Raw genomic sequence first — 27,122 nt, 5'->3', positions numbered from 1 at the left:
TTCTGCATAGCAACACTCAATAAAATCACTGTACGTGTATGAGTTATGTGTGACATAAGCCAGCATCCTGGGTTTTAATATGTATATGTGTAGAGGGGTCATCGCCTTTACAGCAAGGAGGACGATGACACTGAATTACAGGCAGTCAAACCTTTAATCCAGCTTTTTTTCAAGCAGGTAAATTTACACAAGGCTACATTGGGATTAAAGTTCAATTTAAGTTCTATTCAAAATGTCATTTAGTGCTAACTGAATGACAACACATACATCAAAATGCACGACTCTGGTTTCACTACAAGTAAGATAATTGGTATACTTTTATTACATTTGATATAACTGTATGCTTGAATTTACAACAGCATATTTAGAAAATACAACATGATGATTGGAGGAGTAGTCTGCCAATTTGTTAAAGAATGTACTCATAAAGAGCAATACATTTATGAGTACAATAAAATTAAAATGAATTATTGCATGACCATTGAATTTAAATCAAGCACTTCACAGAATCCTTAGGAAGGTCACAGAACATTGTCCTAAGTTAACAACAAGGTACGGTATGCCTCTGCACTTAGTTATGCTACCCTTCATGCTTGTAACAAGCATACACTATGCAACAGTCAAATTTATCATATGCTTGGACAATCCAAATGTTAAACGCAGGCAACTCATCAACAAAGTCAGGGGCTAAATGCATAACTGTTCTTAGCAAAACAAGGAAATCATTTACTTTGCATGATTTCTATCCAAGAGAGAACCTGCACAAAGCAAGCTAAAGTTCAATCAAACTGGCTACTGCACAAGGTATCACATGATAACCCTTTGCACTTCACGATGCCTACAAAATCTCTGATAGGCTCTGAGTCAAACGTATGTTATCTGACACCGTAGAAGACATCACATCCATACAAAGCCAATCCACCATTCTTCTCAGCTACAGCAGAAACACACTACACTCTTTCTGTAATCCAGATAGCTCCCTTGCAGCCTAGTTTGATAAAGTTGCTGAGTGCCGAGTATAAGGGAGCCTGAAAAAGAGAAGACACTTTGTTAACAACCACAGTTATCTTGATTGACAAGTTTATCAATTATTTCCTTCACAACTGTCAGCTTTCATGGAGAATGTTCCATCCAAGAGGAATTCAACAAATAAATCCCAAGGTACATGTACATAGTAATTATCATTAAAAGTAATAAAAAAATATACGCAATTATACGGTGTCGCTCAAATTTGATCAGAATTGGTATATACCAGTATGGGTTACCAATGATCAACAATAAATATTGTTTCTATCTGTTCAGTGGAGAGAAATTCTACGTTGATGTTATGACAATTATTTCTGCACAGTACAACCGAAAAACAACAAGAAATATTTAAACCAGAAAAACAAGAATGACAAGTAATTAAGGTCTAACTTTAGGTACTGGAGGTCAACTTTAGCAACATGCATAGCAGAAACAAGCCCCTCTTAGTTTAGTATAGACGGTCTCCCCATCTACTGTCTATGGTTGCAGCTGGTCTGTTAATATGTAACAGTTCATAAACAATGACAGGAAATGAGTCAAGATCAGTGAGTTGGCCTGCTGTCTCTCGATCACTGGCGTGCCTCCTGCACATTTGCAGGATTTCACTTTTTCTTACCTCATTTGCACATTTTTGACACTGATGTGTTCATTTGAACAAATTCACATCTCAACCCCTGCATCTACCTGTACACCAAATACTGAGATGGTAGCTCTGGTGGTATGGGAGCCTTTGTGTGTGACGGACATACATCCGCACATACCAACAAATATACAGACATACAGACATGCAAATCAGATGCAAATGAACTGATTCAGCTTATACGATAACCTCACATTGGTACACCAAATGTGAGCTAACTAGTCCAAAGTCATAAATTTTTCTGCCAGGCATTGGATACATCTGCTGTGAATTCTGTCACGTATTAATGCCCTATGATTCTTAGAAAGTAAACATCATTGTCCTCACTCTCTGTCTATTCACGTCACTGTGCATGTCAACATTTAACTCCAGACTATGAAGTGTTCAGTCCTTGGGATGTAAATATGCAATTCCTGTCACTAGCATCAATTTGCATATCTTGAGGCAATACGAAAGGATTCCAATTGCTTAGCAACAATTCATCTGATGAACGTGTAATATCATTTTAAACATTTTGGTGATTTTGTTTGAAAACAAAAGTAAACATCAGCTTTAAGAAAGTTTTGTGATTTTGTACAAATTTCCATATATTTTCAAGCAAATCTGAAAGACACAGATAATAGTAGATAATACCATGCTTGCCCACGATTTTTGCTTCCTATGTAAGTTCTAGTAATCAAAATGTTGAATGTTTTAAAACATGTGAATGATGCTGGAGGTCAAAGGTAGCAGAAAACCATGGAATGACACAAATTTTCACAGGCAGAGAGTGCTAGTTTCACATTACTACATGTAGCCATGTGAATTTGTTTGCATAACTTGGAACAACAGTGCTCGTTGATACATAAATGTTAATGCATTAGATGCTTCAGAAAAAACTTCAAAAAATCGAAATTTCTAACATTCAAATAGGGCCTCAGGTCATCTCTTGTCTCCCAATGAGCAATACTTACCTGTTCCGCATCATGCTGCATTCCAGTATCTAGATGTCCGAGTTCATCATCCCTAAACTTCTTGATAACATCCAGTAATTCTTTGTGCTTTTCTGGATCATCTTTGTAAAGTTCTCTCAGTTGACTGTGCAAGGGAAAGTAAAAAAAAACACGATGTATACAATGTGATCCAGGTAAAATGACGTAAACAGACGATGGCTGTCATAACTGTGTGTGCGATGTACATGCATCACAGATTGGCCTAATTTACTACTCAAAGAAAATTGGAGGATCAGATTTCATCCTCAAAATGTCAACAAAACATGCAAACCCTGTATCTTGTTATTGGTACAAAGGGCAGGTGAAGATTATGCTTTACAAAATACAACACCTATTAACAAATCAGTGACCATTAACATCATTACATGATAACAATTAACATGATTATTTCTTTTCATAATCATGTTTGTCTTCTAAAAATAGCAATAAAAATTTAGATACTTTAGTTTTGTTTGAGTAGCTTCATGTACACTAGTATAACATAACACTGGATTGAACTTTCCCGAAGGCACAAACAGCTGTAGTGTGACAGCCATTAGTTCTATCACCCAAAGTCTTATTGATGACATTTCATATCACGTAGGTGACAGCAGCATGAAGTAATAAATATAGCACATTTTCTGTCCCTGTGTAATTGTTTTTTGATTTACATGAGAAGTTTTTTCTGATGAAATTTTCGTATGTAACTTCTCAATAATGCTTGAGGCAACATACAGTACACAGTCATGGCGCTCAGGTGATTAGGGTACAAATAATTACAAAATGTCAAAAAAGTATCCCTAATTTCAAAAACTAAAGGAACACACATAATCTCCAACAAGAAGAATAATGTAACGCAATTTCACCGAAACAACAATTACAGCTCAGCACTAACAGATCTTTAAACACTTTACTGGTACTCACTGGGGCCTTCAGTGATAAAAAGTACTGTACAGTAAGGTCAATTTTGCAAAACTTCAAATCTATAGAAATGTTCACATCATATTTTACCTGTCATAATGATCACCAATGACTTCTTCCACGGCCACAGTGCACGCCATGGCAGCTTCTTTGCCTAACATGGCTGTACCAGCACCTGTGATAAGGATGTGAAACATAACGTTAGCGCAAGATATCTCAGTCTGTCCCCACTAACACTGAAACTCTTATGAGTCAAATGCACACTATCATTTCAGTAAGTCAAGGAAAATATAGCAGATAAAAGAAATTTGTGTCTTATTTAATACAAAGTGGGCACATGGAAGAAAACATGAAAAACATTTCCCTTTAGCACTCAGCCAGCTCTGCAGCATAATGAAGTCATGTTTTGTTTATAAATGAAGAACTTTGAAACATATTTCATTTATTTGCTGCACTTCTCTTGCTTGAGTAGACTGAAGCAAACATTGCCACACAAGAAAACAATTCATGGAATGAGGCAAGACATGTAACCTGTACAGATCAGATGAAAATTATGTGAATTAACCACTATCCTGCCACATTAATATTTCATCAACTTGAAAGTAAATTGTTAAAGAAACACAAAAATACAATGTACTGGTACTTTGTACTCTTCAATTATTTATTCAACTATTTTTTGATATATGAGTCTGTCTTTAAGTTAATATCATGGTCTTCACAACAGCATTCAGTGATATATTCTTTATTATTATATCATACCAGTATATTGATGGTGCAAGTACAGCGATCTGATTGATCGAGACGTGAAAAGAACCGTGGTGTATTCGCGAGATAACACAGCTGGCACACGTGCGAGCTCTAGGCAAGAGCAAAAATCAGTTTTTGACGTTCAATGCCAGAATTTCAATATACTGTTATGATATAATAGCAATAAATCACATCCAGCGACGGTACAGTATACCACTCAGCTTTCACCAGTTCACTTCATATATGCACTCGCTATCGCTCATGCATATATGTTGTGAACTGGTCAAAATCTCATGATATACCGTCACTGGGTGTGCTTTATTGCTTAATTATCACTCTCAACACTAACCTAAAGCAAATCCAGCAACATTCCAGAGAGGCAGTAGAAATGTTGGGCGCACTCTGTGCTTTGGAATCAATTCCTCAAATTTTTGCAGGTGTTCCTTTTCTTCATCCCACATTTCCTGTAATCAACGAGAAAAATAGTTGTTAAAGAAGACCCTCGCAATAGTGTTCTTCAGTTAGAGGAGAAATCCTCATTTCAGTGACATCCACACTATAGGATGGATATCTGAGCGAGCAACTTTTGTTTTATCGAATTTCAAATTTCAAGACACTCCTGTTAGATCAGCAGTGAGAGTGAGTAGGTCAGTGTCGAAGTAGGACAAAGGAAACTGCCATAGGGTTTGTGCTGTCATTTGTGCTCGCTATTTCTTTTCTGAACTTCATGAGACTACCAAGCAAATATCATTTGTTGTGATTGCCGAGCATGTGACCCTCGTGAATATGCCCAACAGGTATTCAAATCTCTCCATTGCTCAATGAGTCTTGTAATGGTCAAGTACAAGAGAATCGAGTTGAAGGAGGTCATAGGGCAGTAACAAGGCATTACATCATTTACACAGGTAGAAATCAATTAAAGTATAACTAGTATTTACAAGCATCCATTTTTTGGTTCCTTTGTTTTCATTAAGGATATTCACCTACTGCATAAATGCGTGCTTGGGGAACTAAACCCTGCTTAGCCCACCAACACCTTTTTTTTTCAAAAATTTACATCATGTTTGAATGATGTTTGTATGGAGGGGAAACCAATCTTTCATAAATGTGAGTATGCTGGGAAAACTACAGTTTACATCACATAATCACACACATCTAATTGTCACTGCAGATTTCTGATATTCCTCTGAGATGACTGAGATGGTATCTGATCATGCACATCCTGGGTTGCTCTGTCAAAATCCCCCTCACTCAGTAAAATTTAATGTTATGTATCATAAGTTACATGTACATGGTCATTCAAAGTGGGCAATACAGGCTATTGTAGCCATAACTTGTTGAGTAGAGATGGCGGTCAAGTTTGAATTGACTTTGTGCGTGAGTCATTAAACTGTCATTTTCAGCTGCAAGAAGTACAGTTGACCTTCGGTGTGGGATTACAACGATTCTAACATTATCCTGGAGCAGATTTATGGTGAAATTTGCACACAGAAAGGCGAGATTCGCTGATAATGCAGCCCCGGCCCGTGTGTGCCTTGTGCATGCACTGCAGATCTGCAGTGCTGTTTTACGTGGGCAAGGTATGGGATGGAATTGTAGCATTGGTAGGGCATTGCGCAAGCCATACGACAGAGGCCACAGCAAAACGACTCAGCCTATCAAGGCTACAGTTATTGCAGCTAGTGTAGTCATATGCCCTGACATTGTCAAGGTGTTTGTCTCTCTGCACTGCAGTGTGCCTGTAGTGCAACCAAGCTTTAGATGAAGGAACAGGGCTGAGGTATGACATAATTTGTTCTGTGTAGAATCTGTTCCCTTCGGGGCCTGACTCTTCACAACATAACCAGGTTGCCGGTACCCCACACAACTTCATCCAAAACCATTTCATGCTAAAACCACCTTGTCCTGAGTACTACCTCATCCCGCACTAATTCACCTCTAGTATCAGCTCATTCCATTACCATTGCCACCAAGTGGGTTACAGTGTAATGTTTTGAAATGTAACTTGAACACATTATGTGACAAGACATTTTGGCCACCACAATTCTTTTATTCTTCTATAAACAGCAGAATAAAAGAACAAAACAAATATGCAGTTAAAACTGCATTCACATCACAGTCCTTCCTATGGACTGTGTCTGTCTTCACATATGCCATCATAGCGCCACAATTAATAGTGTGGCGAGAGTGTTCAGCCATTACAAAACTGTTTCCCTACACTGTTTCATGTTCGTACAGCTAGTAGAAGCTATAACTGTCATCTCGCTTTAACTGGCACAATGTCAGTTTCTTGAAATGCGGGCCAAGCGTAGATGTTTTTGGGCAAAGTGCCTCTCAGGGCCCAGTGGCTTTGTTATGAGACTGTTTTGGTGCAAGGTGGTCTTGGTGCAAATGCTATGGGACCATGTGGTATGATGCAACTTAGTTTCTGAGGGAGATATCTGATATAACAACTGTGCATCTTATTCAGATGTACGATGGACAAATGCACAGGTAATTCTGAATCAAAGAGGTGTGGAATGAAGTCACATAAGGTGAAAACGTTTTTGGATGGCAGTTCTCAGTCAGACAACACAGTTTGGTATACACGTACAACAACCGAAAGCCAATCTTCATGAACTACAGAAAATATCAAAGGATTGGGTTATATTCACATGAATTTATTTCTGAATGGATATCAGCATGTCACTGATCCTTTTATATAACATCCTGTTGTATACATGTATACCATGGACATAAAAAAGTCAATGCATATACCTTCATCACGGAGGTAAAATAATTTACCTCTATGCCTTTATGAAGTCAACTTGCGAGTTGCCATATAATGTTGACACAGTGGTCACCTTGAACCACAGTCACCTGTCTTCTCAAATTCCGCTCTGCACCTACACGCCCCACAGACGTGTATACATATGCCTGAGAAGAAAGTCAGGAAACCAATGGCTATAAGGATCATGCCATGTCATCTTTTGTGTTTGATTTTACTGTGAAAATTAGCAAGTTCATTTTTCATGTAACCGTTGATTGCTCTCTATCATTTCTCAAAATTCATACCTGAAATCTGCTTCAAAAGCGCTCATATCGTGTGATCTTCTGCCGAATTCAATGGACACCTCACCAAAACATAAGTATGAGCAACACTCCAGTCACCTCTTGGGCACCTCTACTTTATTGACGTTGGCGCCGCCTGCCCATTGCTCACACTTATGTTTTGGCAATGTGTCTCCCAAAATCAGCCAAAAATCACATGAAATGAGCATTTTTTAAGCAGGTGAAGTATCTGGTATGAATTTTCATGTAATTTTTGGTCGAGTTTGAAAGGCACCTTGCCAAAACATAAGCATGAGCAACATTCTAGTCACCCCGCATGAGTAGGCAGCAGCAAAGTCAGTAAAGTAGACTCTAGAGGTGCCCAACACCACGAGGTGACCGAAATGTCGCTAACACATATGTTTTAGCGAGGTGTCTGTGAAATTCAGCCTAAAATCACATGAAACGAGCGTTTTTGAAGCTGATAAAGTGTCAGGTATGAATTTTTTAGAATGATAGGGAATGATGGACGGTTACATGTGAACTTGCTAAATAAAATCGAACGCCAAAGATGACATGGCTTAGTCCTTATAGCAATTTGATTTCCTGACTTCTTCTTCTCAGACATATGTACACACGTCTATGGGGTGCGCCTACGCGGCAGATCGTCCATGTAGCCGACACGAACACGAAGTGTCTGTTACGGGGTACCAAAAACTATGAAAATAGTAAAGAATGGGCTACAAAATCAATATCAGTTTTAAGTTGAAGGAGAATAAGTCTGTGCCTTTGTATAAAATACTATAAAAATAGTAGAAAGTGAGCAACCAGCTGAAAGTTAGTCGAGGAGACCTTAACCGCATATCATTTGCATCTCATTGTCGGCTACATGGACTGTGTGCGTAGGCGCAGAGCGGAATCTTAGAAGACACTAGTAGTAGTACTGTTGACTGTGCTTGAACTTGAAGATTGGATTGACCATTGAAACTCAATCAACTTACATCTACTTATAGCATACCTGAATCACAGGTCCAACTGATGTAGAACCTAAAACTGCCATTTGACCTGCATAGATGCGGTCAGCACCAAGTTCACCGGCGTGATCCACCCGTATAATCCTGTCAAGCATTTCTTTGGTTCCTTGTTCACTGTGTTCAGTGCTCATGCATCTCACTGTCGTAATAGGACTTGCTAGAAGCCTGTTTCTCAAAGTCGGGCACAGTATCGATGCAGTTCTTTTCAGGATGTGTGCCATTTTAGAAGGTCCTCTTCTACTACTTCCAGGCGAAGTAGATCCTTATAATATTTCCACGGCGATCCTATATATAGTTGACTTGACCTTGGCAATCAAAGTACGATATACCACACATGAAAGTTTTTCTTCCAGAATCCAGTTTACAGCCTCGGATGATACTTCGAACTCATTTACTTGAACAAATTTTCAGCTTTCCCGAGTCGATTTAAACCTGTAAACAGAAATGTTTAATGAGTCACAACGTCTGTTACCTAACCTGATCGTTTTATGTAAGTTTCGTAATATCTATCAAGCGTTACATCAGTACATACGATCACAATGAACACGATGGAAGCTGCACCATGCCAAGCATGAACGGGTGAACTCAGAATGTAAAAAAAATATTCCATGAATCCTCTGGACTAAAGTGTGGGCAGAACAGCGCGCAACCGCCGTTAAAACCGAAAAAATTATTGACATATACTTTACCGCTTTACCGCAATGTACGATTCGGCACGCTGTTTTCGGGACGTCAGGGCGCAGCCATATTGGAAACCGCAGTGGTTCATGGGAAAATATCCAACTTGTTCTCATTGCTTGTTGTTGTACCACAGGCGGCCCAGTCACTATTAATAAGCTTATTTTTGAGTTTTTCTCACTGTTTTCTCTATCATTTCCTCTGCTTTTCTTCGTACAGTCCCTCTATGGATAGAGGAACTGTGTCTTCATGCTCTGACTGATCGGAGTAAATAAAATAAATTGTTATATAACCTAACCTAGCCTCTTGACTCTTTAAAGGCCCCCCCCCCTTCAATTATCAGATTTATCTTATATACATATTATTTACTTGATGAAATAATCAATGGAAAACAAAATATTACAAACTGTAATGGGCTATTGACACATTTGCTAATGCGAGAACCTGGATTGAGAAGGGCGCCTTTAAGCTTATTCATTTTACACACCCATTACAAGGAAGCTTATCTCTCATATACACATCTTGTTCTTAATTAGTCAACACAACTAATTATGCTAATCGATGGACTTCATTGGAAAGATAGAGATGTAAATGAAAAAGGAGTTTTATAGTAACCTTTTCTATCTTTCGCGATGTTGACCAACCCATAAAATCCCTGATAAATCCACGGATTAGCATGGATTAGTTGTGTTGACTAATTAATTACAAGATGTGTGTATATGAGAGATAAACGTCCTTGTAATGGGGTGTAAAATAAATAAAGAGTCAAGAGGTTAGGTTAGTCATTTATTTTTACTACGATCAGTCAGAGCATGAAGAAAAGGAGAGGAACTGATAGAGAAAACTGAGAAAGATTCAATAATAAGCTTATTAATAGTGTGTGGGCTGCCTGCGGTTGTACGTAAACTCGGCACGTAAGGGAGCGTTCAGTTATTATGGCCGGGGTTGGACCGGCAAATTCTTCCTGCGCATCAGTCAAAATAAGTGAACCCCCCTACCCATTGCACCAAAAAATTGATGAACCCCCTTTTAAGATGACAAAAATTTCATGACACCCCCCCCCCCCCATTGCTTGAGTAAAGCTTCACACACAAACACCGGGGGGGGGGGGGTAATAAGAATCCAAAAAGAGATTTTACACAAAGCGTTAATGTCTCAAATTTCCCCTTCTGACTTTCTATAATTTTGAAATCACCCCTGAAAGGGATTGGACAGAAATTACAGGTGGATCGCAATATTTTTGCGCAAGCATACGTGTACAAAATGTTGATATTTGGATTAAATTGATAATCAGCTGCTGATAATGTTGATTCACTATACATGGTAGTCTATGAGAAAACTATGTTATACTTTTTCAATACAAAACTAGCAAAATCTATGCATTTATAGGCATTTGATAACTGACATAAATGTACTTAATGGGAATGGGGTTGTTACAACTGGTATGTGTAAAGAAAATTTGACTTTGTAATTTCTTCAAAAATGTTCATCCACTATAATTGAGAGTCAATGATAAAATTGTGAATATTTTTTTTTTCAAATGAAAAACTTGCTATACTTGTGCATATACAGGCGTTGGATAATAATTTACATAATTGTACTTCATTAGAATATGATGGTTAAAGGTGCATATTATGTGTACAAGAAATCTGATTTTGGTATTTCACTGAAAATGTTTCAATCCACTATACATGGGAGTCTATGAGGAAACTATAAATAATTTTTTTCCAATACATAACTAGCTAAATCTGTGTATTTATAGATGTTTGATAATTCATATTTAAGTACTTAGTTAGGCTAGGATGGTTAAAAGTTGATATGTGTGCAAGAAATTGGATTTTTGAATTTCACCGAAATGTTGATTCACTATACATTGGAGTTTATGAGAAAAACTATGAATAATATTTTTACAATGCGAAACTAACTTAATTTATGCTTTTATAGGTGTTTGATAATTGATACAAATGTACTTGATTCAAATAGGGTATTTGAAAGTTCAGATGTGGACAGCAATTATGATTTTGGAATTTCACCAGAAAGTATAATACTTTTCATGGTACTAGTAGTCTACAGTTAACTGTGAAACTTGCTATATCTCTAGTAGGAATTGTTCATTGCCCTCGCAGTGAGCTCAATTTACAATAAGACAACCCTCAGAGTTGCCAAGGCAAGATGTTCATATGACAGATAATTAATTATACTTTTGTTCAGATTTACAGATAAATGACTTCAGAGAATGAAATCACGCAGCGAATCACTTTTATCTCCAAGAATATTTCTGAACACTGAAACTGCTTTTTGACGGGACGGATACTTAGGAAATTAAGTACCCCCCCCCCCCCCCGAGCTGTTTAAAAATATACATGACCCCCCTTTGCAGTTTCAAATTTGGGTTGACCCCTGGATTTTGCCAGCCCACCCCCGACCGTAATAACTGAACGCTCCCGAAATAGGAAGCCGACATACTTCCAATCGGGAATTGGAATAACAGGAGAAGGTAACTCAGAAACCGATTGACATGGGTATCCCGAGTTACACAAATATGTTCCGAGTGACGATTACTCTAAGCATAACTATGACGTTAAGCTTATTTAACATCAAATTTTCAAAAGTATTTTGTCAGGAGGGACCCCCCCCCCGGGCCTAGCCCAATGAATTCATTGCTTCACAGCTGCTTGGTCATCAAATACCATAAATCTGCATCACGATCGATCCTACGAATTCCTTGGCGACATGTGCTGTCAATGCCAAACGCGTCAAATCCACACAGGTACCGCCGTAGTTTCCCCCTTTCTACTCAGCAAATAAAAGCGCTGTCAACTACGGCGGTGCCTGTGGTCTAATCTACCTCAGTCGTACACTATTGGGGACTCGGGCTGGGACTCAGGGCTCTATTTTGTTTGTGTGTGTGTATTTGTCTATTTTTTTGCATATTTTTTTGTTTAATATATACAATGAAGAAGCAATAAATAGCTGTATTTCTGTTCATGTTTAAGAGTGTTTTGTTAGTTTGTTTACAAGTATATTCAACAAATGTTTACACGTAACCCACACATGTAAAAAAGCTCCAGTAAAGCATAAGCGAAAGTATTATAAAGTTTTTAAGTACCCTTCGTTGAATATACCTGTAAACAAAAAAACCCGAAAAACAGCTCTTTATTGATAAAGAAATGAGCAAAAATACAACTATTGATTAATCAATTGATTTTTACTGCATATGTTAAGGAACTCACATGAAAGAAATAAACAAACACACTTGCAAAGAAACAAACACACCAAACACTCGAAAACAATCAAACAAAGAGCCCGATCCTTGGAAGCTTAAAGTTCCATAAGCTGTAACTTTTGACATTTTTTTTCCTATTTTTGTTTTCAATGATGACTTACTTATGTTAATTGTCCTACCAAATAACGCAGAGTCACACATCAGTTGGGATCGCAACGCATACTATAGGGCAACAACGAGCGTTTTTTATATCGCCAATTTCCATTCTTGTCCGGACTGGAATACAACACTGTTGACACGCGAAATGCTACGTAATTCTTCATGTGCGCATGCGCATACCGTTCTACTCACATTCAACATGGCGTCGCTCGACGAAGCAGAAAGCGAAAGCGTCCAGCGGGTCGCCGAATACCTAGTGATTCTGCTAAGAAACGGGCTAAAACTCGACGGAATGCTGGTAAAATAAATATCTGGGAAGAGATAGATCGCTGGAAGACAGTTAAAGAAGACAACAGTTTGCAAATGCCGAAGTTGCACGATTTCTGATCGACCAGTAAGTACCCCCACCGTCGAATACAAGAGAAGTCGGCCAGTTGGAGAACTCGGCCAGTTACGAACTCGGCCAGTTGGAGAAGTCGGCCAGTGGGCGAACTCGGCCAGTACAGTATGCATCCAATGCATTAGAATATATGCTCCATTATAGTGTTTCTTTTTTTGAAGTTTTACTAAAGTTATATGCGAAAGCGATCTAAATGTCATTCATAAGATGAGCGTAATGTTTGCAAACTTCACAGATCACATTTCAACGCACGTATGATAAACACACATTGGGTAAAATTAATTGAAGATGGCGGTGAATCGCGATCGTGGTAGCGAGTTTTGCAGCCTTCGTCATTTACACTTGAAGTTCGTTAAAAAGTCATAGGAGATGGTGAAGCAAATTAGTTTAGAGTCATCAAGCCATGAATTTTACTGAAGAAATGGCATAATGTTTGCCTTAACTTTAACACGGTACGCGCGCGATCTCCAGAAACACTGAGGCAGACTGTACATGTTTTGCAGGGTGGACGTGGGAGCTCTTCGACTTCGAGTTGTTTACTGAATGTTCGTAGTGGTATTAAACCGACAAAATAACAAAAACTATGGTAGTAAAAGTTAAAATTGTTTGGCATATTCAACTGTGAAGAGAATGCGTATGCAATCATATTGCTTTGTTGCGAGTGGCCGACTTCTCCTGGCCGACTTCTCCCACTGGCCGAGTTGGTCGCACCGGCGCTGGCCGAGTTCGCAACTGGCCGACTTCTCCGGTTACCCCACCGTCCAAAGCGATGATGGTCGCTTTGTTTGGTGGCATGATGTTGATGCGTTCTTTTTGGTCGTTTCGCAAGTCGATGCTCGGACAGTATTGAGAAATTGTGATTAAATATACGAAAATGCCCTCGATTTTATGACTGCCTTTGTCTTGATTCCGTTGTTATGAATTGACGTGCGATGTGGTGTAGTATATACCGCGTTCATTGTAACTTGCGTTGAAACACAGTCCCTCTGTGGGTCATGGATAGAGCATGGATAGAGGGACTGTGGTTGAAACTTGAATCGTGACCGTCAACCCACGAAATTTATACAAATAATTAGAACGCCACTCGGTACAGATTCTTTTTGGACAGTGATAAAAATCATAGTAGTTGTAACTTGTCCTGTAAACGCACATGCGTGTGATGGGTAAGTCTCCAAATTGTGTTTGCATTTTTCAGATATAAATTGTCCATTTCTGCCTGCCTGTGCCTGTGAATGCATCGTAAACAGATCACATCTTGTTAGTGCCAAGTTTAATTTTTTAACCCTGTTCATCGAGCCGTTACCCCAGCCATGGAGCTGGGCTCCATGCAGTTTTGCAAGCATTTTCATTCAATCAGTGCTTCCCTGTTTCTGAGTGTTTTATAAGTGGGGGACTGGTGATGATGTACATCTTGTGACAATGTGCAAACGTGTGTGCTGGGGAAGGGGCAGGTACATTCAGATGTAAATGTTATATTTGCGTATAAATGTGAAGTTTCGTGTATTTCTCTTTTCATTGCAATGAAATGAGTCACAAAGTACTGCCATAGTATTTTAAACTTATGCATCGACTGCTGTGAAAAATAGGACATGACAAGGAGGTAGGAAGAGATAGGGTAACAGCATTATTGAGACTTATCCTTTACATTTTTCACACAAGGTACTATGCAGTTCAACCTGGCAGCGTTTCCCCCTCCACTGTTAATGCTGTAAGTGCACCTATGATGTCAACCCCAGGTCCAAACAAAGAAACTCTACAGAAAATATCAGCCCCTGAAGTGTCTGAAATATCAATGGATTCGGATTGCAGGTAAATTTTTAAAAAGTTGCACTTTCTATCAGTAGTAGGTCTATGCAAAATATTATAATGAGTGCAGCTGCTGTAGTGGAAGACATACCAGCTAGTAATTCTTATAGTTGCAGTCAGCATTGCATTTGACTCAATTATGTTTTCTTTCAGTATTAAGGTTGGCAGCACGACACTGACAGGCATGTCTGCGATTGAAGACAGTGGCAGTGATTCAACAGATGGATATAGTGGTGTACCCAAAATGTATGCAACATTATTTATAATTTCTTATAACTGTTGAGAACATAACCAGTGAGCCATTTAAAGTGATACATCCAGTGTGTGCAAACTCAGTATTCATGATATTCTGTCTTAGCTTAGGCATTAAGATCAAATCAGATCTGTAAGTTTTAATGTTTAATAATGTTCAATGTTGTTTTTCATGGAGGTATAAACTGACTGTGTTAATGTTGCACGGTCGTGAGCAATGGGTGTATATCAGACAAATATTCACAATGTGTGACTGTTGTGTAACTGTCCACTGGTATATGAAATTACAATTTACATGAGAACCTCTGAGCCCTCTCAAATAGTAAACTCTATCAAAATGCTCTTTTATGTTTGTTATCATATATGAAGCTCTAATTTTCCACTTACACAGGAAAGAAGAAAAGAGAAAGAGTGTGAAGAAGATGTCAGAGTCATTCATTTACCCATTTGAGTAAGTTTATATTCTTATCTTGAAAATACATGTACTCTGCTGTATTGCGTAAAAGTGGAAGTTGTACTCAGGCAATGTTTGCAGTCATACAGCAGCATATGAATTTGAGAGTTGACAAAGTTACACTTGTACCACTGAATTATAACACTATTGGTGATCTAACATGGTTTATCACGTGTGACCATAGCATTCAACAGTAGAAATGTATTTACTTTGTTCAGATAACTGTTACTTCTTAGATGTGACTCAAGAATGTGATCCTGAAGATGATGGTGGAGTTGATGCTGAGGATGATGTTTATTTTGTAGATTCTTTCAATTTATTTACTAAGGTGAAGTGACAAATTTGCATAGACAAGTGTTGTTAATCATTGTTACATGAACAACTAAGTTTTGAAAAATATTAAAATGATAAACATTCATTTTCCCATGCAGAGAGAACAAACTCAGATCTGAAACACTCACATGATATTTGGCACACAGCAAAGAACCTTGGAAAAAAAATAGTAAAGGTAAAGTGAAGCCTTTGTTCCCATTTGCTGTATGTGTACATGGCACATGGAGCAATAGTTTGATATGTAGCCCTTTATGTTTTTTGTATGCTATGACAATCAATTCTAATGCTAACTTTTATGGGATCAGTCAGCATCCATTGCATGCATGTATGTACTCTGACTTGGATATTATCATAAATTGTAGGGATGATTTCATGCTAATTGATGTGCCAGCTCCAAAAACATAGAAAAGAGCTAAAACAATGGGAAAGAGGTCAGAAATCAAACTTGCCAACTGTCTTGTTGTATGATGATTGGCTTGTAGGTACTTGAGTAAGATTTGTGGTTTTATGTGCAATTTTCTATTTTACTATTTTCTTAATGTGTGTGTTACTTTAAAGCTTTTGTTTGGTTACAGCAATACTGAGACCAAATAAACATGGTACAATATATTCCACAAATACATGTATTCTGTGCAAACTTGAATGTAGTGCCATTGACACAAAATTTTCCCAGTCCTAACTAGTATATCATGTTTATTTCTCATGGCATGGAAGGCAAGTTTGTAAGCCATTTGTCATGTGCAAAATGTCTGCTGACCTTTATTAGAAATTTGAAAGTATTTTCATGACTTGATTGCGTTGTTGACAAAACTGAAAACTTTGTATTTCAGGCTGGTCAAGTCAAGGAGTGCAGATTACTCCTGAAGTGGAGCAAGGATATTGTAAACCATTTTGGCACTGTTGTAAAAATTGCATCAAACTATGAAGAGTTTCTGGTAAGTATCTTATTTGTTTGTGTAAACATTATTAACGTGTAACACATGATTTGAAGGCAGATCATAAAGAGACAGTATTCAGAGAATGTAAGTAATGCAAACTTTGAATCTATGCACTGACTGCAAGTATATGTATAGAAAACGTATTTGTGTCATTGAAATACTGATGGTGGACAGATGCTTAATTGTCACAACAGCTCCCAACAGCTCAACAGCTGGTGTTATATGTAGCTTCTACTACATATAACACCAGAAAAACTGGCTAAGTCAAGTAAACTTGAATATTCAGTAACATGATTTACAAAGTAATTCAACGCACCTAATGTCAGCATATTGTATCTCATTTTTTCAGGGACTATTGTGTGGAGTGTTGCACCATGTTTGTGGTGAACATTCATGGATACTTCCGTATTGTGAGGGTGTGAATCAGCGTAACCATGGTCCCCTTACAGATGATAAAGAGAGAGAGAGTGGTTGAAAAGCGATAGCCCAGCTCATGTTGCCTTGAGAAAAATTGTTGTGGACAAAACCCTCCTGAAGAAGATTCCATACTATCTGAATTTCAGGTAATAATGTAAAACATGACATTGTAACGCCCCCACCCCACCCTACCTCAAATGTTTGAAATCACCCTAATTCAATGTTGGCATACCTAATGTATGTGTTAATCAGGCTGCTGCACAATAGTGTGCATGTATATTTATGGTAATTTTGAAATAATGACAGATACTTTGACATCAGCAGTGTCATCTGAATATACTACATTTATGTACATTGCCAGATTTTGTTGCATGGCCTGTTTCATAACAAAAGGAATGCTAGTATGTCGGTAAAATGCTATTCTAAAGGTAACTCTTTACCAATTTCTGTGATCAAAAAATTTGACCAATTTTGAACTTCTTTAACTCATTTGCATATTTCTGAAATCATCAAGTTCATTTGAACAAGTTCACTTCAAACCATCGTTCATCTGCACATGTACACAAGATGGAAGGTGCTGTGGTTCTCAAGTTTTTGTAATCGACCACAGATATACAAGAACACATGTCCATCCATGAATACTAGTACATGCATACATACATAGATTGGGTACAAACATACATATGACACTCATGTATTTCAGTCTAGTGAGCAAAAAAAAATAAATTTCTTTCTGATCAGCACCTTCCAGAATTATGTACAATACATTAATGTGAACTATTGAATACATGTTTGGAAAGCCGACTGACTGAACTGAGCAAATACAAAATAAATGCACATCACCTCCCCAATTTTGGAAATAAGCCATGGCCAGAACCAATTCTTTTTTTCCGTGGCCTGACAGCTCCAATAAACCATTTTCGGAATCCCATGAGACCTTGCATGACTGTACAGTTTCATGGACATGTTTACAGGACAAACAGCGCCTGGCCCATCGCACTAAATACAGCAGAAAAGCTACAATTTTTGTAACTCTGCACCCACTCCAATTTCAAAGACTTGTACTGCTTGGCTGGCAACCCATTGCTAGTGTAATTACAATGGATGTATGTCTTGCAAGATATCATAATTGAGTGGTAAATCATCTGTTGCCATCTATAAAAATGGTGATGTGAGCTGAAATACAAATACCACTACTAGGGATTTATATCTGAATATGTATGTCTTAGGAGGGGTGACATGTCAAGTGTTATCGTTTACAATTTTTGTTTCACATTCTTCATTTTCCAGGCACACAGCTGAACGTGAGAATTTCAACAAAATGTTCTAATGTATGCTGCAAAGAGGTTTGCTTACAAACCACCAGTATATAGAGTTGGAAATAGGTTGGCTGCTCTTGACCACAATGTACACCACAACAGAGAAGTGAGAAAGACAAGAAATGGTGAAATGATGTGAGTTTTATTGTAAAATTAGACAGGATCATAGTCTTCCGTTGTTTGAACAATTCAGATACACCTTACAGCCTTTCTATCCTGACATCAAGTGCAAAACAACATGTATGTAAATGCAGCCAAGAGAGGGTCAATGAATCAACAGTACCTGTGCTAAAATTGTTTCTATTGAAAAGTGCCAGTAATTATGCTTTTTGCAAAATTATAAACTACAGTATGAAATTAATGGGTTACAGATGTAAACTTGTTAAAATGAATTGGATTGCTTCAATAATGAGCAACTTTGTAAATGTTTCCACAAATGTGATTGTTTTCATGGGCAACCAAAATACCAGTCACATGTGAAATAGTCAGCCTTGCCAACCCTACCCCGTTTATCAAGTAAACTCTTCACGGTGGAAAAATAATTTCCACACTGATATTATTTTAATAATACAAGAGATAAAGTTTTGCTGAACCTGTTTGATAGAGCCAAAATCATAAATATTCTTTATAGTTTCATCAATAAATTATAAATCAATGTTTAAGGTATCACAGACACTTCAACAAGAAGAGTGGGAGATGGTCTGCAACACCAGTAAAGGTTGACAAACCGTACTCTTACATCAGAGACGTAAAGAAGATAATCCTGCAAGAGGCTGCAAGATCATCAGGGTATGCAAAGAAAGATGGAGCAACAGGATCCAAGGAGAATATCCTCACATCTGGCAGCAATACCACCACCACCTACTGCTTCCATTGTTCAGGAACAGAAATCAAAAAGAACATAGACGAGCTATTGCCAAGTATAGTGTGCAGAACAAAAAATGTCAAAACTCCAAGTTAGATCAGAAATAAAGGGACTGAGAAAACTGGTTTGCCAGGGGTTATCTAAGTCTATGCAGATGAAGTGTTGGGGCAAGGGGACACATATTTTCATCTGCCTTCATTTGTGTTCATCAACAGCCATTACTCACGTATGCTTAGACAGAGTTCTGTCCACAGTTGGGTCAAAGACAGTGAACTGTAACTTTTATGTACACATTCAGGTACCAGTACTCTCATTGTCATCACTAGGTCATTGGCAGTGTCTTGCTATTGTGTCAATCAACTACAGTTTCTTGTTCTACTTCTTCAAGCATGTTTAAATACTCAGTAGTCAGTGTGTCAACAATCTGTGTATATTATGTAGCAAGCAGTGTTCTTGTTGAATATTGAATTTCAATCTGGATGTCAGTCTTCAATAATGAGAATGTGTATTGCAACATTACAACCATAACTGTATGCATTTCACTATGCATGAGGGAGTAGAACAAGAAATGTAGTTGACACACAGACAAAAGTAAAGGAAACACATGTATTATGAGAGTTACAGCTGTAGTGCTAATTTCAAAGATGGCAACTTTTCCCATGTATGTGACATACTCATGTGCAGTGAATTTCCACAATGTTTTGACATGGTATGAGGTAGCTTTATGAATGACACATTTTCAACTTCTTGCATGAGCAGTACTAACGAGGCAAATATGTGCAACACTACCACATTGACATAATATGGATTCTACTAATCCAGTTTTCTTATGGCACAATCAGGGAACACTTAAGAATATTTACATTTCATGTTTTTTGGATAGAGTAGGACTTTCAGGCTTTCCTGAGGTTTTCCTGAAGTGTTAGCTTCCATACTAGCCACATGTATAGCAAAGGAAGCTATTCTTATAGGCTGAAAAAATGTCCATCACTGTATGTATATATGTCCATCCATCCGTCCATATCAAATGAGGGAAAACAGGCAGAAGTGGTAAAAATCATGAACTTGGGAACTGTTGGCCAGATTGAGTTGATCTTTACTTTGTGGTTACTTTAGGTAGCCTCTATGTAAATTGGTCATTTTGTGCTGATATCTGCAATTGTCTATTTTCAGTGATTTTTCCATTATTTTTTATGACCTTTGACCCACAGCCAGTACCTTAGTGCAGGCATGGAGCTCCTACTACCTCCATGGTGCAGGAGAGACACCATATTCTCATTTTGCATTTACCCGCAGAGTAAGCAATCAACTTTCTTTTGGATATGGACCACTACGGGGCCAAAATTAATTTCCAAATTTTGGGGTGATCCCTTACCTATGCAGCTCATTGAAGCTGTAACTTGTGGCAAGTTTTTCAGTATTCTGCTTCTGTATATCAACTTCTGTGTCTGACTGTAATCTGTCGTGCTGAAATTTTGAGTATTCTTTTAGTCAGCACAGATTGTATGTGTGTAGTAATCATTGTTTATTGTTTACAAATGAATTATAGTCCGGACTTGAGTACAATTTTGAACAATAACAATGTAGATTATACTTATATATAGGTTGTGTTGGTATGCTAAATATTTGGCATTAAATTAAAGTTTTTGAGATTCAATGCAGAAAAGTGTAAGGAAACCACAAAAAAAAAGTTCTAAAAAAATAGCCAAAAGATAAAGCTTATTGAGCTTTAAAATATGCACATGCCTAATTCTAGGCAAATGAAGTGCTGGAGGTCATGTTTTCCCTTGGACATGGCACAGTAAAGGACTAAAATTTATCCCGTAATTTCAGAATGACCCTTGACATTATTCACATCCAGGTACTTTATTTCAGGCTACATAATCGTGTCAGGGATCTGGTTTTATTCGACAAGGATAATATAGGACCAAAAGTTATTTCCGAAATTTTGGGTAACCCTTGACCTGTGCATCTCAGTAAATATGGGCATGCCTAATTCCAGGCTACCCAATAGCACTACAGAGCTACTTTCTGTGTGAAAATAATGACCAGTATGGGACCAAAACTTTCAAACCAGATTTTGGGTAACCTTCATATGACCTTTCACGTCCTTCAATCAATGTCTGAACATTTACAATAGGTACACCCCGTACAGATGACTTGGTATTTATCTCACTTATTATGTGCATATCTAATTCTAGTTTAACAATTACAGCTGTAGGTCTGTTTTTTCTTGGACAGTCATCAGTCAAGTTTTTTCTCCAAATTTTCTGGTGTCCTTTAGTGATTTTTGACTTCATGTTTATCAACTTCAAGATATTTCAGCAGCTACAAGGGCCTTTTTCGCATTTTTCAGCTTGCGTGTAAATATGTTGTCACTGTATGGAAGTGGACGGAGTCATTGACTATATTTTGAACTTACCTTGATATGTGGATGTATGACAGAGGAGCATATGCAAAAGGTATCCATCTGTCCAGTGTATATATGTGTTGATGCTTGAAAAATGCATGAGGTACCTATTACTGTGATATTTGGTGAAGACCGGTGGGGGGTACTTTGGATGAACACGTTTGTGTTTTGTGTTAGGTAGCTAATCACGGTGAGAGCACAGTGTCCTTGACATTCTTTTAGGCCACTTACCTTCAGTGCACCAAGGTAACATGTTCAACAAATGCTTTGTTTAGTCTTTAGTTGCACTGTAAGTATATTTGCCATTTTTCCAGTAAAATATGAAAATCACAGCCTGGAGTCTGTAGCATTCACGTTTTTCCACAAAGTCACACACTCTGATTTATATCAGTCAATTTTGCTTCATTTGGAATGCTAGGTGTGTTGCAAAACACATATTGACTGGCTTTTGGGTAACAGCAAAATTCTTTAACCCATCAGGACTCTGAGTCACCCCCCCCCCCCCCCAAACAAAACCCAAAAAACAAAAACAAAATGTTTCCCTGGGCCTTTGGCCTCGGGAAACAGTCTGTTTTTGGGGGATAACTCACAGTCCCTCATGATACACACTATGCTGTTACCCTCATGGCCAGTCAACGTGTACACTGTCATAACATCAATGTAAAAAAATCTAGCAAATTAACAGGATAAGGAGGAAAAATAGAATGTCTCTATATCTTTATTTACATTCATAAAAATACACTTTGTTCACATCATTTAGCTCTTTTGTAAATAAAGAAAAACATTATGTATAAAAGTGATGAACAACAGCAGTGTCTTGCTTCCACGTAAGAAAAAGTCTGTGGGCTCAAAATGCTTCCACCTGGAAAAAGCAACAGAACAATGGCATGAGGTAGAATTTTGGTCAATAAATAAACATAATCTATTAAAACTACAGAAACAGCTGTCTACTTGTTTGGTCCAAATGTTAGCTGACTCAAAAACACACCCGCTACCCCCCTCCCCCCGAAAAACATTACGGTTGTACTCTTGGCAAAAATATATTTTTTTTAAATACAGAAACAGCATTTATTCAGTTTAACAGTCGCTGGTTTCAAAAATCCACCGTGCCAGAGAAAAAAATCTTCAACAAAACACTGAGTCGACTGCGGGATTGTGCATTTCCAGCCATTTTCTGCCCTTCAAATGTATTATTTGAACTTACTGTCCTAGCACAAAAGACAATAGATCACCATGTCATAACAAGGAAATCCAATATCAACATTGTTTTCCAACCACCATCTGGATTACAAGTCATGAACTGGGGCATATTGTTCCGTGTACAGTATTGAAAAAATATCTGAGACAAGTGAAATAACATGATAAAAGGTGACAGTTTTCGACAGTATTTTTCTCTCACAATGTAATGCAAATCGAACTCTTTTATTTTCAAAGTGAACAATGCCAGTCCTAAAAACAATACCAGTGCTTTGATTCGCATGTAATACATCAGCCCTTATTCATTTTCATTCTAACCCCTACCATACACATAGACCTTCCTCCATGCCCGGCCCCTACCCTGTGTCAAAGACGAATCCATCTGTATGCGCCTTCGCGATCTCGATGTATGTACAGGCGTGCTCAGGCTGCTGTGCCGACATCACGGTCACTCTATGAACTTTCAACTGTCGTCGATCATCGAGAGCAGCAATTATGCGGATCAAATGTGTATTTTATGAGATTAATAGTCTGGGCAAACACCATCGCTAGAAAGCTATCGAATAGCATGTGTTTCCACATAGACTGCGCTCCCGGGTCCACGCATAGCAGTCTTACAGACAGACACTACAGTTAGTACACGTACAGTACCGTTACTCACCGGGTTCGGAGCTCTAATGTTCTACATGTTCAGTAACAACAGCCAAAGAAAAACGACAAAAGGAACTCGCTCAAAGAGAGCATGGTATTCCAAACAATTTTACGATTTTGACAATTTAGATGAATCCCCCCCCCCCCCAAATAAAAGTGGAAACGTAATTCACGATAGCTGGTGATGATACACGGACAATGTTTGGTGCCGCACCGCGACACAGGAAAATAAAACCGGCTGGAAAGTGTTTATTGCCATAGACTTCTAAAATCCCGGCTTGCCAAAGAAATCAGTTACAAAATCAATACAAAGGATGCACACTTCCGCCCGGTCCGTAACATCAAAGACAACAGAAGTATTTATATAGGTAATTTACTTACGCCTTTCTCCATTGTTGATGTTGACAAGTGGTCCGTGACCTCACAGGCACGTCTTTCTCCTTCACGCAAAATATCGAAGGTCTCGCGTGATCATTACGTCATCACTCTCTGCGATCTTTACCACGTGACAGCCCTGGCGCGTGTAAACATAGGCTATGGAATTTGAAATCTGGCGCTTGGCGCGGCTGACTTTTTAGCGGTTGTGCGTCTGCGGGGGAGGTAATTTACGATTTATTTTTACCAAAACACATAATTTTGCAAGAACTAGACATATTTTATTGACGTTTCAAGATGTTTTAATTAACAAAAAATAGGTAAAAATAGGTAAAAGTTACAGCTTATGGGCCTTGGAAGCTTAAGTAGCAATAGCGTTGCTATCTTCTGTGCAATACTCTATGATCAATCATGCATTTGAATTGAAATCACACCCCAAAATACAATAAATAGACATGGAGTGGAAATAAATTCTGCCTTTTTGTTAGGAACAACAGTTTCCGAACTTGTCGATACGCGTGTATCGCGGCGATTTGGTTTTTTGTTTTATTTATTTATTTATTTACTTATATTTACTTATTTATTTATTTATTTATTGGTTTTTTTGGGGGTTTTGTTTGTTTGTTTGTTTTTTGGGGGGTGGGGTGGGAGGGTCTGGGCACAGGCACAGGCGTGTGGAGTGTCCAGTTTACAACTTGATAACGTAACTGAGAGATGTAAATACATAATATTCTCTCTGCGTATACTGCACTGGCAATTCCGAGCACGTCACCTGCAGGCACAGGGGCCTTTCGCCGTGTAGCTAGTGTAGCCCGGCGTCACAGTGGTTTGGTTGTGCCACAGTCACTCGTGATCTATTCAGCTTTGGGACTATTCGCCCCATAGACGTGTGTATATAAGCGAGAAAAAACCCGCATATGTACACACGTCTATGGGGCGAATAGTCCCAGAGCTGAATAGATCACGAGTGACTGTGGTTGTGCTCAGGGATTAGTGCAAAATCTCAGCAAAGCGGAAAAAGATGTTGGGATGAGGGGAAGCGGGCGAATTTTCTGGTGAGGACAGCTTGACAGGAATGGGAATTATTCAAATCATAATGCGAGGGGGGGGCGGGGCGGGGGAGGCGAACAGCTATTATTTCCCCATCAAACGTTTGATGTTGTTCCAGTATACGTGCTGACAATTGCTTATGTTCACAAGTATATTTCCAGGCAATAGAGGGACGGTGGTCCAGGATAGATGTGGTAACATTCTCTCGAAGTCGACAGGATGACTGCAGTTGTCCTTGCTGTGTTGTCCACAAAGCTGTGAAGGACTCATATCAATAAGAATTTTAAAAACGCGCGACGGTGCAACCTGAATCACTCAGCAACAGCGGCAATTGTCAGCGGAAATTGTCAGTCCTCCCTGCAATCTATGTCCAGTCCCTAACCACTGCCGACGGTGCCTCCGGATAGATCAAGCAATGCCTTGAGGTAGCCGACGCGGGTGTACCCTCACGCAACCTGTTCAATCATGGACGCAAAGTCGAAATATATTAAGCCCCTGAATTTTATCAACCAATTCCATCGCCAAAGAATTGAAATAGTGACATTTTCAAAGGACAATAAGTATTAACAAAGGGGATTAAAAAACATCTCTCTGCAGATTGGATTATATTTTTTGGTAAGCAAAAGCGAAAAGATATGCTAATGGGGCTATAGTTTCCTTTTTCTTCTAATTTAAAAGTTATGTGTTCGTGATTTTCCATGATTCTGTTTTCATGAGGTTTGACTTACATTTCCGATAGTTTTCTTTCGTTTCAGCACATTTCTTTTTAGTTTTCATGCGTTTTCTTTTATTTTGACACTATTATATTTTTAGTAGCTTTCGTTTCCGTGCTTTCTTCTATTTTGTTTCTTCTTACAGCCACATTCGTTTTTTGCGTTTTCGTTTACTTCGTTCTCTTTTTGGTATGAAGGGTGAATGGATCAAAAAACCACACAAAAGAATATCCACGACTGTACGACAACTAAATAAAATACGAAAACGAAAGTTACTAGAATTAGTTAAAAGAAAACTGTTTTTTGACCGTGCATAAAAGCTTTGTAAAGCAGATACTTATGTTGCAATATCGTGAATGATCTGAAATTGACCACATCGTTCGTAGGCTTTTAGCTTCGACATTTGTAAATATTGCGATTGCTAAAAGAGCTTCCGGGCAGCAGATAGGTGTCCATGCCAGCTACCCTGGCTGTAAATGTTCGTTTTGAAAGCAGTCACCTGTCAACCATTGTAACGCCCTGACATCATCACCTTAATTGATTGAATTGAAAAAGGGGTGGCTGAAGATACATCATAAATTGAGACCGATCTCCTCTCGTCGGAATTCAATTCTGACACAAAATATGCACATAGCGTCTAGCAAAACGGCTTGAAATATTTCTACTCAACATAATCATTCACGAACTGTCCTTGCTGAAAACAAATTACCGTTGTACTGTTTATGTTTATTTGTTTGCTTTACGATACCTAAAAATGAATATTACTGAGTTCTTTTCACCTCGGACTTCGAAAAAGCGTTCATCTTTGTGCTCTTTAACTTTGTCCCGGCCAACTTACACCGCAGATACAAGTCGTGTGTACACGTGTACAGCAAGCATCTCCAGTTGGATAATGAATATGCCATACCACATGTGTAATTTCGCCTCAACCGGGAAGACCAAATCTTCCTGATGTTATTTACTTTTGCACTAAATCTTTGCTACCTGCGCTCAGATAATAACATTATGTGGCATTGTCGTACCTGGCGACCATATGACTGTCTCCATCGATCGCCCATGGAAACGAATACTTCCTCTGGGCTGTTTTCGGCAACGTTCGTAGGAGTCTGGGGACTAAAAATTCCATGAGTCCCCTCGCCCAATGCCATTGCCAGAGAAAATTTTAATGTTTCACTTTTTGTTCTTCGTGTTAAAGCTACAGTTACTGTAGCCTAACTTTGACAATTTCTTTAGTAAATTTCTTCCGTGCATGAACTAGTTTCTCGTGACCTTTTCCAACAATAGTTAAAACGGGTAAATATCCAGTATTTGATTCATCAATGCTGGCCGTGTCATTGTGTGACATGCCTTTTTATTGTCGTCGATTGAATTCAAGTCCGGACCTAATTGGTTTATGAAGGAAACATAATGTAAATGTTGACAAGGTTTGAGAAATAGACCTGGAAACTGTAGCTGACATATGCAACAAAACATTGTAGGTCATGATGTTGCGGCGGGGGTTCGAAGGGAG

The 27,122-nt window shown here is 38.4% G+C and overlaps 1 protein-coding gene and 1 long non-coding RNA gene across 2 annotated transcripts; both read right to left on the bottom strand.

Moving 5' to 3' along the window:
• Positions 1 to 43: 43 nt before the first annotated feature.
• LOC139151736 (5-demethoxyubiquinone hydroxylase, mitochondrial-like) lies at positions 44 to 9,132 on the bottom strand. Its single transcript, XM_070724710.1, has 6 exons — positions 9,067 to 9,132; positions 8,354 to 8,801; positions 4,655 to 4,769; positions 3,649 to 3,733; positions 2,620 to 2,743; positions 44 to 1,028 (listed from the first exon to the last, which is right to left on the bottom strand). Exons 2-6 carry the CDS (start codon positions 8,588 to 8,590, stop codon positions 951 to 953), a joined length of 639 nt encoding a protein of 212 aa, XP_070580811.1. The 5' UTR covers positions 8,591 to 8,801; positions 9,067 to 9,132; the 3' UTR covers positions 44 to 950.
• A 13,181-nt stretch (positions 9,133 to 22,313) lies between these two features.
• LOC139151735 (uncharacterized) lies at positions 22,314 to 24,133 on the bottom strand. Its single transcript, XR_011556482.1, has 2 exons — positions 23,856 to 24,133; positions 22,314 to 22,488 (listed from the first exon to the last, which is right to left on the bottom strand). It is a non-coding gene; the product is annotated as an uncharacterized lncRNA (long non-coding RNA).
• Positions 24,134 to 27,122: the final 2,989 nt, after the last annotated feature.

Source organism: Ptychodera flava, chromosome 15 (assembly GCF_041260155.1).
Source record: "Ptychodera flava strain L36383 chromosome 15, AS_Pfla_20210202, whole genome shotgun sequence".
NCBI lineage: Eukaryota > Metazoa > Hemichordata > Enteropneusta > Ptychoderidae > Ptychodera > Ptychodera flava.
This window is presented reverse-complemented; position numbering and strand designations above follow the sequence as displayed.